The sequence below is a fragment of the Temnothorax nylanderi genome, unplaced genomic scaffold (assembly GCF_030848795.1).
Source record: "Temnothorax nylanderi isolate EJ_2023f unplaced genomic scaffold, tnyl_v1.0 TNYL_tig0355_pilon, whole genome shotgun sequence".
In the NCBI taxonomy this organism is placed as follows: domain Eukaryota; kingdom Metazoa; phylum Arthropoda; class Insecta; order Hymenoptera; family Formicidae; genus Temnothorax; species Temnothorax nylanderi.
In genome coordinates this window covers 7,265-20,879 of record NW_027249417.1, presented here as the reverse complement: position 1 = coordinate 20,879, position 13,615 = coordinate 7,265, and the positions used below count along the sequence as shown (strand labels likewise).

The following is a 13,615-nucleotide window of genomic DNA, read 5'->3' as shown; positions in this document are numbered from 1 at the left end:
CTCACATTAAAAGTGAGGCTATGAATCTGTATTGTTATGCGATAGCTTTGTCACCAAAATAAGCAGGTAAATACAAAATGACATATCTTACCTGAGTATAAAATACTCACATAACTGAGTGACTCAGATCACTTGAGTGTAAATGGAAAGCAACTTATCATATAAATATATAAGCTGTTTTCTGTAATTGTACTATATTGCACTTTATGCACTCAAAATGAGACAAACATATAATTAAACATTGGCGAAAGCAAAAAAATGAGAAGTACAAGACAAAATTATAAAGATCAAGTTTTGTAAGTAACACAATTAAAATAAAAAAAAATAACTTGATATATAACTATAATTATAATTCACATACAGGGTGTCCCATATCTCAATGTCCATATGTTAAGGGTGTGTTATTAAAGTCATTTAAAGTTGAAATTGTTTAATAAACATATGTCCGTAAATGCTTCCTAACAGAACTACAACCATTGAAAGTTGATGTAAATATTTGAAAGTTGATGTAAATATTTGAAAAAGAAAAGAAAAAGACATTTAATTTAACTTGTTTATTTACAAATGTATTACAAATTCTGTTCAAAATTATCTCCTGTAGATTCAATACAAAGTCTTGCCCTGCGTAAAAGTGATCTAACAGCTCGCTCCACCATGCCATGAGAATTTCTTATTTGCGTTGCTGCATCCATAATTCTGTTCATCCCTATAGCGAGATTGTTTTGCACAAATGTAAACAATACCAGATTCACAGAAAATGTAAATACTACCAGACAGACAGAAAATGTTTCAAATATTTACATCAACTTTCAATGGTTGTAATTCTGTTAGGAAGCATTTATGGACATATATATGTTTATTAAACAATTTCAACTCTAAATGACTTCAATAACACACCCTTAATTATGAACCTCGAGTCATTGGTCATCCTGTATAATGGATTAAATATATATATTTAATAACACTTACTCTTTTCCGGATAGGTTGCGAAATGCCCTTTAAATTATTGATATCCTCTGTTATCTATAATAAATATAAAATTGTACATTTTAAATTATGTATGAAATTGTTACAAAATCGAATTCAATTAAGTTAAATATCTATAATTATATAAATTAATTTATAACTATTTAAATAATTTTATAATTATATATTAAATTATATCAATATATTGTTGCGCCCGTGCGAGTCTGTCCGAGACGCCCGGTATGAAGAGAAGCGAAGCGTCCTTAGCAACGAGAGGATTGATAAAACAACAACTGACGGTTTTGTTCTGGAGCTGCTGGACCGAACGGACGTGTGTCCACGCTCTCTTGTATCGCGTCTTGTTTTAATAAACGCTAACCGAGTTCCTTTTATAAAACGGTGTTCCCTTTATTTCCGCGGGTCACGGGAGTGAGTGCGCGTGAGAGTGCGAGCGTGAGAGAGTGCTTCGCGACGAGCGCAACAATATTATTTATAACATCATTTATAATTATATAAATACATGCGATTAAATATATTTTACTTGTATTATTATCTTGGCTCCTGGGTACTCGCCGCTTCTATCCTTGTTTGATGACGTCAGAAGCGAGAAACGTTGAGAATTCTTATGTGCAAATAAAAAGTACCCAGGAGCCTTAAGCACATGCGTAACATTTAATAAATAAAAAAATGCGTTCTCTTTTATAAAATTGTCAAATATATAAGTATTATAAATAGCAGCATTGAACTATGAATCATATAGCAGACTATGAATCAAAGTAGGCAATAAAATTGTTATACCCAAAATTCCTTATACTCCGGTGATATGCTTTCTAAATACAATATTCTGTCTTCAATATTTTTCAATCTTTCGTAAATATCTTTAGGCACTGGTTTGTTAATTCCAATCATATGTTCTGTCGTGGAAATTCTGTCATCCAATATAGGGAAACAGCCCGAAATATTAGAGCTCGTATTATTCGTTACTGACTTGCGTAAAATTGATTGATCGATAGTTTGAGGTCCCCATACGTTTAATACTCTGTGAACTAAAAATAATTATAAATATATATTAGAATTAATTATTTAAGGCATTTAAGCGATCTTACGTATTTCTTTAATGTATAAAAAAGAAATAAAATCAGACAAAAGTAAGTACCCTTATATATTTGAGATATCATGATGATTAAAAACTCAGTTAAGCAAGTTAATTGTTAGACATAAAATTACAAATTTTGATGCTATAGAATGCAGGCCTGATCAACTTCGAGTTCCGGAGAGGGTAGAAAATAGGAGAAAGAGGTTCCGCTCCGCTGGATGAATTTGAGTATGCATGATTAACTTTAACCAGCGGAAGAATCTCTTTCTTCCACTCTCCATGGATGGAACAGGAGAAGTATCATGGCTCTGGAGCTCAAAGTTGACTAGGTCTGCTTCATATATCATAAAATTATACATCATATATCAATAAAGTAATGTTACACTTTCGATTATTTAGTTCGACTATAATTTAGATTTATGAAGAAATATTGAAAGTTAGCATTAGGTACCAATTATCATGGATCACAGCGTCAGAGACAAATAAATTTTATAAAAACGATTCTATGTACAACAAATCAAAATATATCCGTAAAAATTAATTAAAAGAATGTGAAATATTGACGAAATGAATAAAATATACGAACAAATATGAAATCGTATACAAGCGATAAAAGATTAAATTGCATATTATTTTGCGTTGTTACCTTTTACATGACTTTTGGAATCTTTGCGTCGAATAAGAATGGCATCTACTCTTGCACAAGAATTCTCATTATTACCACTTTTTTCACTGTGGATATATCAATTATAACAATTAATTAATTAATTACAATAATTGCAGTTTGTAATTATATTGATTATGTGTAAGTATTATAATTATATAATAAAAGCGATTGTTTAATACAGTCACACAAACAAATTCTTTTGTTTCAGTGTTAATGATGAACTGACCTATGGCGGCAAAATTCTTGTACATTCACAGTATTTACTTGCTGACGTTTTCTTTCAATAAACGACTTTATTCTATGATTTAGTTCTTCCGAACTTGCTCGAATTTGTACAAGATTTTGATCGATGACGTCTTTATTTGGTATTTTTTCATTTATATCTGCAACTGTCTGAGCATCTTCTCTCTTCAAAACTGTAAATTTAGTAGCATTTTGCATTTCTAATTTGTTATTGTTAATTTATATGCTATGATAGTTATATTAACTGAATAAAGTAAACGTGTTGTATCTAGTTTTGTATCATTCCTAGCGCTATATTGTATATTTTGTAAGTATACACAATGCAATAAACAGGAGTTATTACACTTCCAGTTGAAGTTTATATTCATTTAATGAAGATATTAAATTGTAGAACAAGATGTTTTTAAAAAATTATAAATATCCCTTTAGACATATATATATAGGGGTCCCAGGAGTCTTAATATATAAGACTCCTATATATATATATATATATATTAAAAATGTAACATTTCAAATTGTCTTATATTAAGGATGTATTGGAGGTACAATCTTAGACAAAAGTGCATGGAATTTGAAATACTTGAATATCTACACCTAACGCATAGTAAATCTAGATGTAAGATACTCAAATGATAGTAGGAGTCTTATTTTTACTCCTAGAAAGGTATTTTTTACTTTACAAATGTTTTTTCATCGAGATACATTCGTGCCGACAGCACAATTATCTCAAGTTATAATTTATTTCTTTAAAACGGTGTAGTGAAGACAATTGAAACTTGGCAGATATTTTCATCTATTCGTATACTAGATGTACAAAAAATTCAAAATATTGGTAGCGCTCCTTCAACATTTTTTTAGCTGTTTTATCCGTCAAAATCGTCTCTTCCCATAAGAATACGTGTAAAATCAGTGAAAATTAAAATCGTTATATCTCGGCAACTGTTTAGTGGATTCGTTTCTACTTTTTTGTAGCACATCAGGAAGACTAAAAGAACATTCTCACAAATTTTTATCCACTTGGTAGCGCTTTGAAAATTAGGTCCGATACATCTAAGACTGTACCTCCGATACATCCTTAAGACTCCTGGGACCGTATTCTCGAGCCTGCCCTAATGATTTTCGTATGCGACTTTCTATTTGAAAAGCATTGAATTTCGCATGCGAGTTTCATGAAAACGATTCGAGAATAGGGCCCCTGGGCTCTTTCCCGACATCTCATGAGATGTGACGTCAGAAGCGAGAAATGTTAAGAATTGACACGTTGAGAATTCTTGCGTAGTATTTCCAAATAAAAAGATATTTGCTTAAAATACAGATCACTTCAGCACACTTCGAAAATACTCCGATTTGAGGTTAAGTCTACCCCTTTCCCTTGACAGTTAATAAACAGCCGTAAAATGAATGTGATACGATGCAGGCCACGGTCTTACATACGGTATGTAAGACCGTGATGCAGGCTTATGCGCAGCTATATGCATGACTAGATTTCGCAAGAATTTTCAACGTGTCATTTCTCGCTTCTGATGTCACATTCCAACATGGCCGCGACGAGTACCCAAGAGCCTTAAGTCTTATTAAAAATAAGACGCTAAAAGTAAAAAATACTGCGAGATTTATATAAAAAATAAGTATTCAATAAAAAGATGTCGAGAACTTATGGAAATCTACATTCAAGTAAAGAAGGTTGATAGATAAAATATTTTGTTAAGAAAAATTTTGAGAGTAAACAAGTCAATAGCCAAACGCAGATATCCGTGCAACGATATTTACCAAGGTTTAATATACCAATATTGAATCAACGGTACTAATAATTTATTGTAAATAACAAAACGTTTCAATTATATCTATTATTTTGAGATCTTCTTTAACCAAAATATAAATGTTATGAAAGAAATATGGCTATCACACGCTTTTGGGAAGATTACATGCATTAAAAAAAGTTCAGATTTGATAATTAAAAATATTATTTACTGTTCGTCCATTTACACTCTTTATTTTGCTTCCATTGTGGTTCTCCCGTTTCATACACTTCTTTTTTCCAAATAGGCACCGATGCTTTTAACGTGTTAATAGCATATTCTACTGCCCTCAGCGATTCTTCTCTATGGGGAGAGGAAACTGCTATTACAACGCTTGCTTTGGATATCGGCACTTCTCCAATACGATGATATATAGCAACGCCTTCTACATCCCATTGTAAACGAATTTTGTTGCAGATATTGGTCATCTCTTTTAAAGCCATTGATTCATAGGCTTCATATTCTAGCTTAATTACCTAAACAAATTTCAAGAATTAATTTTAGATTTAAATACTAAGGAAGAGAATATTATTCAGAAATATTTTTCTTTAACTATTTTAGAAAAAAAAATTTTTTATTAACAATTTTTTATTAATTCCCAGATAGAATCTCAAACATTTATCACATATTTTTTCCCTAATAGACAACTTTATCTCTTGTATATCTTTCTTTTAATATAAATAAATAATATAAATCACAATTGCTCAAAACAAAATATGGATCTTATTCATTTACTTTGTATTATAAAAGATATAATTTTTTTTTGTATGTTACACTTAAGGTGAAATTTCATGGGCAGTAAAAAGCAGCAGCAGATCGTACTGATTGGCTACAAAATAGAGAAGTTCTCGAGTTTCTAGAACTTCTCTATTTTATAGCCAATCAGTACGATCTGCTGCTGCTTTTCACTGCCCATGAAATTTCACCTTTACTCTCATTATATTCTTGTTTATTTCGAAAAATCTGTTTTATGATCATTTTTCTACAAACTAATTAGTAATTAGTTTGTAAGGACTAGTGATAAGGTTTTTGTGTAAGTTTTGTAAAGGGTTGGGTACGTCCCTTCAAAACGCCTTGCAACTCTGAGGGGAGTCAATAAACGTGTATAATAAAAATATATATATATATATATATATATATATATATATATGATCATTTTTCTAGGAGCAGCAGATCCCAAATAAACATTAAAAATCATTTTTTATGAATAAAAAAAGAGCAAGTTAGTAAAAAATCTTGTGAAAAAAGCTCTCAAATAGAACAAGAAAATTGTTTAGCATTTCTTTGTATCGCTCTTTTTTCAGTAAAATTATTAAAATCTGTTCTTAAACATTGTTGAGTAAAATTTCCATTAAATCAATATAAAATTAATTAATGTGTGTGATGAGGATGAAATATATTTTTATTCTAAGCAAATTCAGCATTTACACACTGCATGTTAAAATTTATAAATAGCCCGTCATACAAATATTTGAAACTTTAAATTAATTTCTACAATATTCTTTACCTTTTTATTTTCAAAATTATCTCGAGTAATCCCAATAAAATTAGATATTGCTCCACAGTTAGGAAATGTTACTAACTCCATGATTTCTGCAACATCTAATTCCTCTTGCTGCAGCTTGACAAAATTCTTTGGTTTCTTTTCCATGTTATCCTAAAGTACAAATAATATAACAAGGTATTAATTTTATTTATTTCTTAACATATATTTTGGTTATTGATTTATATCAAATGCATAAGAAAATATTTTGGAGGCAATGAGTTTTACTTATGGCTAAAAAAACAAGCGTCTACTTTAAGTAATATTACAGCAATATAAACATGTAACAATAATACAGATATCTTTTTATATTAATTTCATTAATTTGTCATTGGACAAACCTCCGCTAAGTGGTGGAATAACTGCAATCTTATCCTTCTCCGATAATATAAGAATACTATTTGGAACAACAAATTCTTCGTTTACAGCTAATATTATTTGATTACGTATACTTTCTAATTCAAAAGTATGGATAATCTTGTCGAAGAGATCGGCAGAGGATAATTTTCTTGGTATACAAAGCTGACGCTCCTTACATCCGGTTATTTCGCGGGCCTTCGCAAAAAATAAGATTGTTGTTTGTACTTGCGTATCGGTCTTATCCATTACAAAGCACGAATAACAGCATACCTTCTGAAATGATTTAGATATATTATACAATTATTATTATGTGTATTTATTTATTACATTTTATTTACAATATATAGATCATATTATCCTCACAAATTATTAACTTGACAGTGTACAAATGTAATTAAAAATTCAAGTATTAAGCATAGATTAAGGAGGTTGATTGCTCAAATCAATATGATAAGAATTAGTTCAAATTTATGGAAGATATTCATCTATGGGAATCTGTCGTCCATGCTACAGTTGAAGACAATTGTCTGCATGGTTGTCGAGTAACTATAATTATTGAAGTTATACTCTTGTTTCTCTTACATGGCGACATAGCAAAAAGGTACGACACCTGCTGTAATGTAACTCTCGAAAGGATATTAAAAATGATAAGAATTTAATGAAAATAGGTGCAAATAATTATTTACATATTTAGAAAGGACTTTTTCGAAGACTGAAATGATTTGTCTACATATAGTTATCAAGAAATTGTAAAAATAAAACAGGACCACATTTATTATTGCCACATTTCAACATGGATAATAACGTATTTGGGTTTCAATTGTACAAACAACGATTTAAAACCTTAAGAAACAGCTAATTAAATGCATTCCACATATTTATTTACTAAAACTCGTTTATTTCACGTGACGAAAACACACCTATAGGCTTTCGCTCTGCCGCGCCTCCTGCCCCGCAGCGGAACGTAAACCAACCTCCTATATATAATAATACAAGATTGATATAATATTAATTTTCAGAAATAATTCTGAAAGCATTTTGTAATAAATAAATATATATGTGTGCATATATAATATTAACTGAATATATAACAAACAGGTATAACTTTACATATTCAAGTGTCTACAATTATAACATTTCAGATTGTTTACATATCCAAAATATGTAAGTACACTTTTATCTTTAATTGAAAAGAATTATCCTATTCCATATTATGTAGCAAGATTACTAATTTACTGACAACTGTAACAATAATAGGTAAGACAATAATTAGCAATTTTACTTTAATTTTATTAAATAAAAAAGCATGCTGTTTATAATTACTGTATCGAGACATTATTACAATAGCTAGCTTTCAATCATCTTATGACAAATCAGCAAAATATATAAGTACACTTTATACTTAAGCAAACTATCAATGGTTTGCCAGTAGACTAATAGCAGTTTTAAGCAGAATTTCGCTGACTGCATCAGCAATAAGCTTACTGTTTTACTGAAAATCTTACAAACATTAGGTTTGTTTTTTTTATCGCTGCACTGGATTAAATTAGAATTTACTATCTTTCACTAAATTTTGAACATATACCTATTTCACTTTAAGTACAGAGAGTTGTATCGTATAGATCAAAGGAGAAGCTGAAGACATCTACTCTCCCTCATCGGAGGGATACAACCACACACAAAAAGTACAGACAGCGTACATATCGATTTGTTACGACATAACTCAAAAATTGTCATTTTTTAACTGTTTGCAAAAGAAGGGTGAGAATTCAATACACTGAATGAAGAGCTAATATATAGCTAGATATTTTTGTTCCTCTACAATCAGTTATTGCACCAAAATCGCATTTAAAAATAATATTACTAAATTTTAATGATTCAAAACATTCAAACTCATTTTTTAGAAAATTTTGTTTTCTGAGTTATTTCTGAGTCATTGTTGTAGCAAATGAGTAATAGTTCAGCTATAAAAACACAGACCTTGTGACGATAGACCTGTTTGTTTTAGTTGCTTCTTGTACAGTTCTTCTTTCCTCTTTCTCTTTTCATGTTGGAGAGAAAAAAAGAAAAGATAAACTGTGCAAGAAGTTCAGCTAAAACGAACAAACCTAATGTATTAAAATAAATTTATTGAAATCAAACATTTGCATTTCATAGATTCTGCTCGATTTCTGCTGCCAATCTGCATGACTTGCAAATCCGCTTGATTATTTGCCATTTTGTTGTCAAACTGCTATATTTCCGCCAGTAACCTGCCGATGATTTTGCACATATCATATCATCTAAAAAGTTCTTTTGCAAAAATTTTTAACGGGCACTTTGTAATTGTTTGTTTTCGATGGTCTTTCTTGGTGTGACTAAATATTTGAATACCTTTCCATTTTACTCTGATATCACGGCTACGGTCAACGTGACGCTACAAATGCTTCGAAGCATTCCTCTTCTCTTTTCTTTCAATGAAGAAAGAAGGAGAAGAAGAACGCTCCAAAGCATTTGTAGCGTCACGTTAACCGTAGCCCACAAGTAGCAATTTTTTCTTTTGCTGTGACGTAAACTTACGTTTTTTTTCGTAATGTTTTGTCCAATTCTCTCTTTCTTCCTTGCCAATTCCAACCATAAACCATGATATAAAAAGAAAGGTATAAGTAGGTATAAGCACAGTATAACCACAGTATAACTAGTAGGGGCACTCAGCGAAAATATGCGTGGTCACGCAGGTACAGCTGCGCAGCTTTTGTTTCTGGTAGGATCCAATGAAATACAAGGGGACAGGAACACCCACAAGCTAGAGTCCCTTTATAAGGGTGCGTCCCCATGGAGAAAAAAATAGCGGAACGGAACAGTAACGGAAAAGCTATGGTGGGGGGTTAGCCAATAAGAGTAATTCCGTCTTAATTCCGTTCCGCTATTTCGTGGCTGGGATCCCTATGGCAAACATTTTCCGGAACGGAACAGTAACGGAACACAATTCCACGCAATTCTACGCCATTGTCGCAAACCGGCAAACATAGTCGCATAACCTGTACGCAACGTGTATTTTATTATAATCGCTGGTAATTGTGCTTTAAAGACACTGAGAACTGCTGAGAACAGGCTCGCTAAATGTTTAATAAAAAATTCGCCTGCAAAAGTATTATAATATTCTAAATCTAAAGTATATCAATTAATTCACACAACATGGTAAAGTATTCATTATATATGTATTTTATCTACCAACAAGGTGTATGTATAACAACTAATATATTTATATATTTTAATTTTTTAGGAACAATATAATTATAATATATTGTTCCTAATTAAAATATATAAATATATTAGTTGTTATACATACACCTTGTTGGTAGATAAAATACATATATAATGAATACTTTACCATGTCGTGTGAATTAATTGATATACTTTAGATTTAGAATATTATAATACTTTTGTAGGCGAATTTTTTATTAAACATTTAGCGAGCCTGTTCTCAGCAGTTCTCAGTGTCTTTAAAGCACAATTACCAGCGATTATAACAAAATACACGTTGCGTACAGGTTATGCGACTATGTTTGCCGGTTTGCGACAATGGCGTAGAATTGCGTGGAATTGTGTTCCGTTACTGTTCCGTTCCGGAAAATTTTTGCCATGGGGATCCCGGTCACGAAATAGCGGAACGGAATTAAGACGGAATTACTCTCATTGGCTAACCCCCCACCATAGCTTTTCCGTTACTGTTCCGTTCCGCTATTTCTTTCTCCATGGGGACGCACCCTAAAGGCTGATTTATAGAGGCCGTAACCGTTAATTTAAGCCGTAATCTTTAAGAAATTGACCAATCACAGTCGATTGTTCTTCTCACATTCGACTGTGATTGGTCAATTTCTTGAAGATTACGGCTTAAATCAACGGTTACGGCCTCTATAAATCAGCCTTAAGAGTCTGGACAGACTGGTCCTTATTTTCATTGGACGTGCACAGCAACATCATGGCGGAACCAATCACGAGCGGTAAAATAGCGAGCTATAATAGCCGTATTCATAGTCCTTCCTTGAAAAATAATGTTGCGTTCCCACTATACGCGTCGCGCGTCGCGTCATTCGTCGCAACCAATCAAAACATCCAATTTTATTACATTATTTCTGATGGGATGTTTGGATTGGTTAACGACAGACGACGCGACGCGTGACGCGCTCAGTGGAAACTCAGCCTAAGGATTCCTTGTTCCTTATTAGTTATTCTACATTTCATTAACCTTCCTTGATCGATCAAGGAACCTTAAAATTTATGAAGTGTAGAATAAGGAACAAGGAATCCTTACTCAAGGAAAGACTATGAATACGGCTATTAGGAGCCTCTCTCAGAGTGCCCTAAGAGCAAAAAGTCGACTTTAAGTCGACTTGAAGTCGACTTTTACCGAAACTGACTTGGCAGAGAAGTCGACATTTTTAAGGACGAAAGTCGACTTGAAGTCGACTTGAAGTCGGCGAATGTCGCAAAAACCACCGACTTAAAGTCGACTTCCCGTCATGATGAAAAGTCGACTTCCCGTCATGACGAAAAGTCGACTTCCCGCCAACTTTTAAAGTCGATAAAATAAACCGCCGCGTACGTCTGGAGGTCGATTGTGTATCTTGAAACGAGGTAAAAATAACAAAAGTTAACAGATTTTATTAGATATTGATAAATAAAATCGTAGATACGCTAATGAATTTTCTCACTTTTGTAATTTTTACCTCATTATTTCAAGATACACAATCGACCCCTTGCTGGAGGGCTAAAACTGATGCATTTCGATTTTTTTTTATATATAAAATAATTTAATTATCTAAAAAACTGTATAATTACAATCCTAATGTTTTATTCTTAATTACAAAGGCGGCCATATCTGTGCCACTTCTGCGTGCGCGGATTCCGGCAGCCACTTCTGGTAAGCTGACAATAACAGAACTAAAATTAAAACATTCCAGCGTTAATCGCGAAACAATATGCAAAATTAGCTATATAAATATATATCATATTATTATCATAATGTTGTAAATATATAATAATATTTTATATATATATATACATATATTATTATAAATATATAATATCCACAGACTTTTATACTAGACCACTAACATCTATGGACGCACTGCCGAAAAGCTGATGCGAGTGCAAGGTGCAAGTGTTAGTGAAGGGTGCGGCCATATTGAATTAACAATAAGTCACTATCGGGTGTTCAGTTGCTCATGATGTGCGTTTATCTGCATTCGTTATTACAGTACATAACGAAGCAGGCGAATGTTTTTGTGTTAAATATTGGTACATGTTATCAATAAGTTTGTAAGTCATGCCTTCGACGTGTAGCGTACTTGGATGCCGAAATCGAACCACTACTCCTGTAGTATTAAACCCTTTCTTTTGGACATTCTGTATATGCCAGACTATTGTATAGAAATCTTGTATAAAACCACTTGTATAGAATAGTAGTATAGCATATCTTGACTAAAATCAACATGGCGGCAAGCATCACGGGCGAGATGTCTGTCAGCGGTCTAGTATTGTATAGAAGTCTATGATAATATCTAAATATTATTTTATAAATTAAAATCTCACATTTTTTATCCGAACCCCAGATTTCTAGCAGTTTGTGTTTGGACACGACTCCCTGCGACTGCAGCATTTGTACTATTGCTTGAGTGCGTGGTATCAACCTGAAAAAATCGTATTGAATTGATGTAATCTATTCAATGAATCAACGTGAAATCAAAAGGAGATAGAATAACGATTTACCTGGCCCATGACTTGGTGATGCTCCCAGGTGTCGTCAGCAGCGACGGGACAAATCGTTTCAGCTTAGGGCACACTTGACCCTCCAAGAAGAAATACGCTAACCACTTGACACCGTCCACGGATGCTCTATATCCATCGATGGTAGTGCCCATTCGGCCTTTCCGAATGTACCAGACACGCGGCAAATGATCTTCCTGGTTCATTGATTATATCTATAAATATCTTTATAAATAAGTAGGAAAAACATTATAAAGCAACAATTGTGATAAAAATACCTTGGCGGTGGATCAACCAATGGTTCACTAAGATGGCATAGCATGGGCGAATTTCGGCAATCATTCGGGTTCTATCATCGTGACACCTCGCATGTACATCTTATTCGTTTCGTACACCTCTTTATAAACCACCTATTCCGGACTGATTTTCCGTAGAACGCACGAAGAATGCATGAACACAGGTTCCTTCATTTCTGGTGTTCTGAAAGATGATACAGAATGGAGAGGTCGCATTCAATAGGTCTTAATTATCGATGATAATTAATAACACACCATACCTAACCTGTAAGCATGTTTCCACTTGGCCTTATCCTGATCCTCTTTTACCTCGTCGGGCAAAACCTTTCTCGCGACTTGATCCGCCATACCTGCAAGAACTATCTGGCGTCTTATCGTGTCCTGTCTCGCGGCACGTATTCCTCGCACTCGCGTAAACTCTGGTCCACTTATCTGGTCCTCCAGCCTCCTCGAGATTCGCCGCCATATTGATGATGCATGACGCGCCGCTTGACTGTTTTCCGTCATTTTATAAGTCGACTATTTAGAAGTCGACTTTTAGTCGACTTTCCGCCATTTTTAGAAGTCGACTAGAAGTCGACTTATAAAAGTCGACTTGCCGTCGACTTTCCGTCAACTGTGCTCTTAGGGTGCGTATTATGGAATTTGTCGAAATGGATTCCGATTGGAAAATTGTTATTTACTACATCTTTATTGTATTTTTAGGGAAAACAGTATAATTTTGATAGGAATCCATTCCGCAAAGTTCCATAATACGTGCCAAGTACACACTAACGATATTGTTACGTGCTTTGCTACAGTGTTACATACCTGCGCAAAGCACGAAATAATGTCGTTAACATTTACAGAATAGGTGTCTTAGAATTAGAAATAAAAAATTACAAAATTAATAAA

The 13,615-nt window shown here is 33.0% G+C and overlaps 2 protein-coding genes and 1 long non-coding RNA gene across 14 annotated transcripts in view; all 3 read right to left on the bottom strand.

Moving 5' to 3' along the window:
* Window positions 1–6,796, bottom strand: part of Mocs2b (Molybdenum cofactor synthesis 2B) — a 57,254-nt gene extending 50,458 nt beyond the window's left edge. For 5 of the 10 annotated variants that reach the window (XM_071720570.1, XM_071720566.1, XM_071720567.1 and 2 more), the window contains exons 1-7: window positions 6,656–6,796; window positions 6,279–6,428; window positions 4,944–5,247; window positions 2,956–3,145; window positions 2,709–2,794; window positions 1,765–2,012; window positions 970–1,023 (exon numbers count right to left, since the gene is read on the bottom strand). In XM_071720570.1, the coding sequence (XP_071576671.1) occupies window positions 970–1,023; window positions 1,765–2,012; window positions 2,709–2,794; window positions 2,956–3,145; window positions 4,944–5,247; window positions 6,279–6,422 (1,026 nt within the window). In that variant the 5' untranslated portion in view covers window positions 6,423–6,428; window positions 6,656–6,796. Of the gene's footprint in view, window positions 1–91; window positions 1,024–1,764; window positions 2,013–2,708; window positions 2,795–2,955; window positions 3,146–4,943; window positions 5,248–6,278; window positions 6,429–6,655 lie in introns of all 10 variants that reach the window. The other 5 variants (XR_011720628.1, XM_071720571.1, XR_011720626.1 and 2 more) reach the window with 5 other exon arrangements.
* Window positions 6,797–7,595: 799 nt separating this feature from the next.
* On the bottom strand, window positions 7,596–9,227 carry LOC139781690 (uncharacterized). Its single transcript, XR_011720629.1, has 3 exons — window positions 9,048–9,227; window positions 8,817–8,966; window positions 7,596–7,651 (listed from the first exon to the last, which is right to left on the bottom strand). It is a non-coding gene; the product is annotated as an uncharacterized lncRNA (long non-coding RNA).
* A 2,220-nt stretch (window positions 9,228–11,447) lies between these two features.
* Window positions 11,448–13,211, bottom strand: LOC139781695 (probable ATP-dependent RNA helicase DHX37). 3 transcript variants are annotated; one of them, XM_071720575.1, is made up of 5 exons: window positions 12,982–13,211; window positions 12,704–12,905; window positions 12,429–12,640; window positions 12,252–12,349; window positions 11,448–11,600 (listed from the first exon to the last, which is right to left on the bottom strand). In XM_071720575.1, exons 3-5 carry the CDS (start codon window positions 12,629–12,631, stop codon window positions 11,521–11,523), a joined length of 381 nt encoding a protein of 126 aa, XP_071576676.1. In that variant the 5' UTR covers window positions 12,632–12,640; window positions 12,704–12,905; window positions 12,982–13,211; the 3' UTR covers window positions 11,448–11,520. The 3 variants fall into 3 exon arrangements, 2 of the variants coding, with proteins under 2 accessions (XP_071576676.1, XP_071576677.1); XM_071720576.1 differs by having other exon boundaries at window positions 11,448–11,585; XR_011720637.1 differs by lacking the exon at window positions 12,252–12,349 and having other exon boundaries at window positions 12,982–13,197.
* Between the last annotated feature and the right edge of the window lie 404 nt (window positions 13,212–13,615).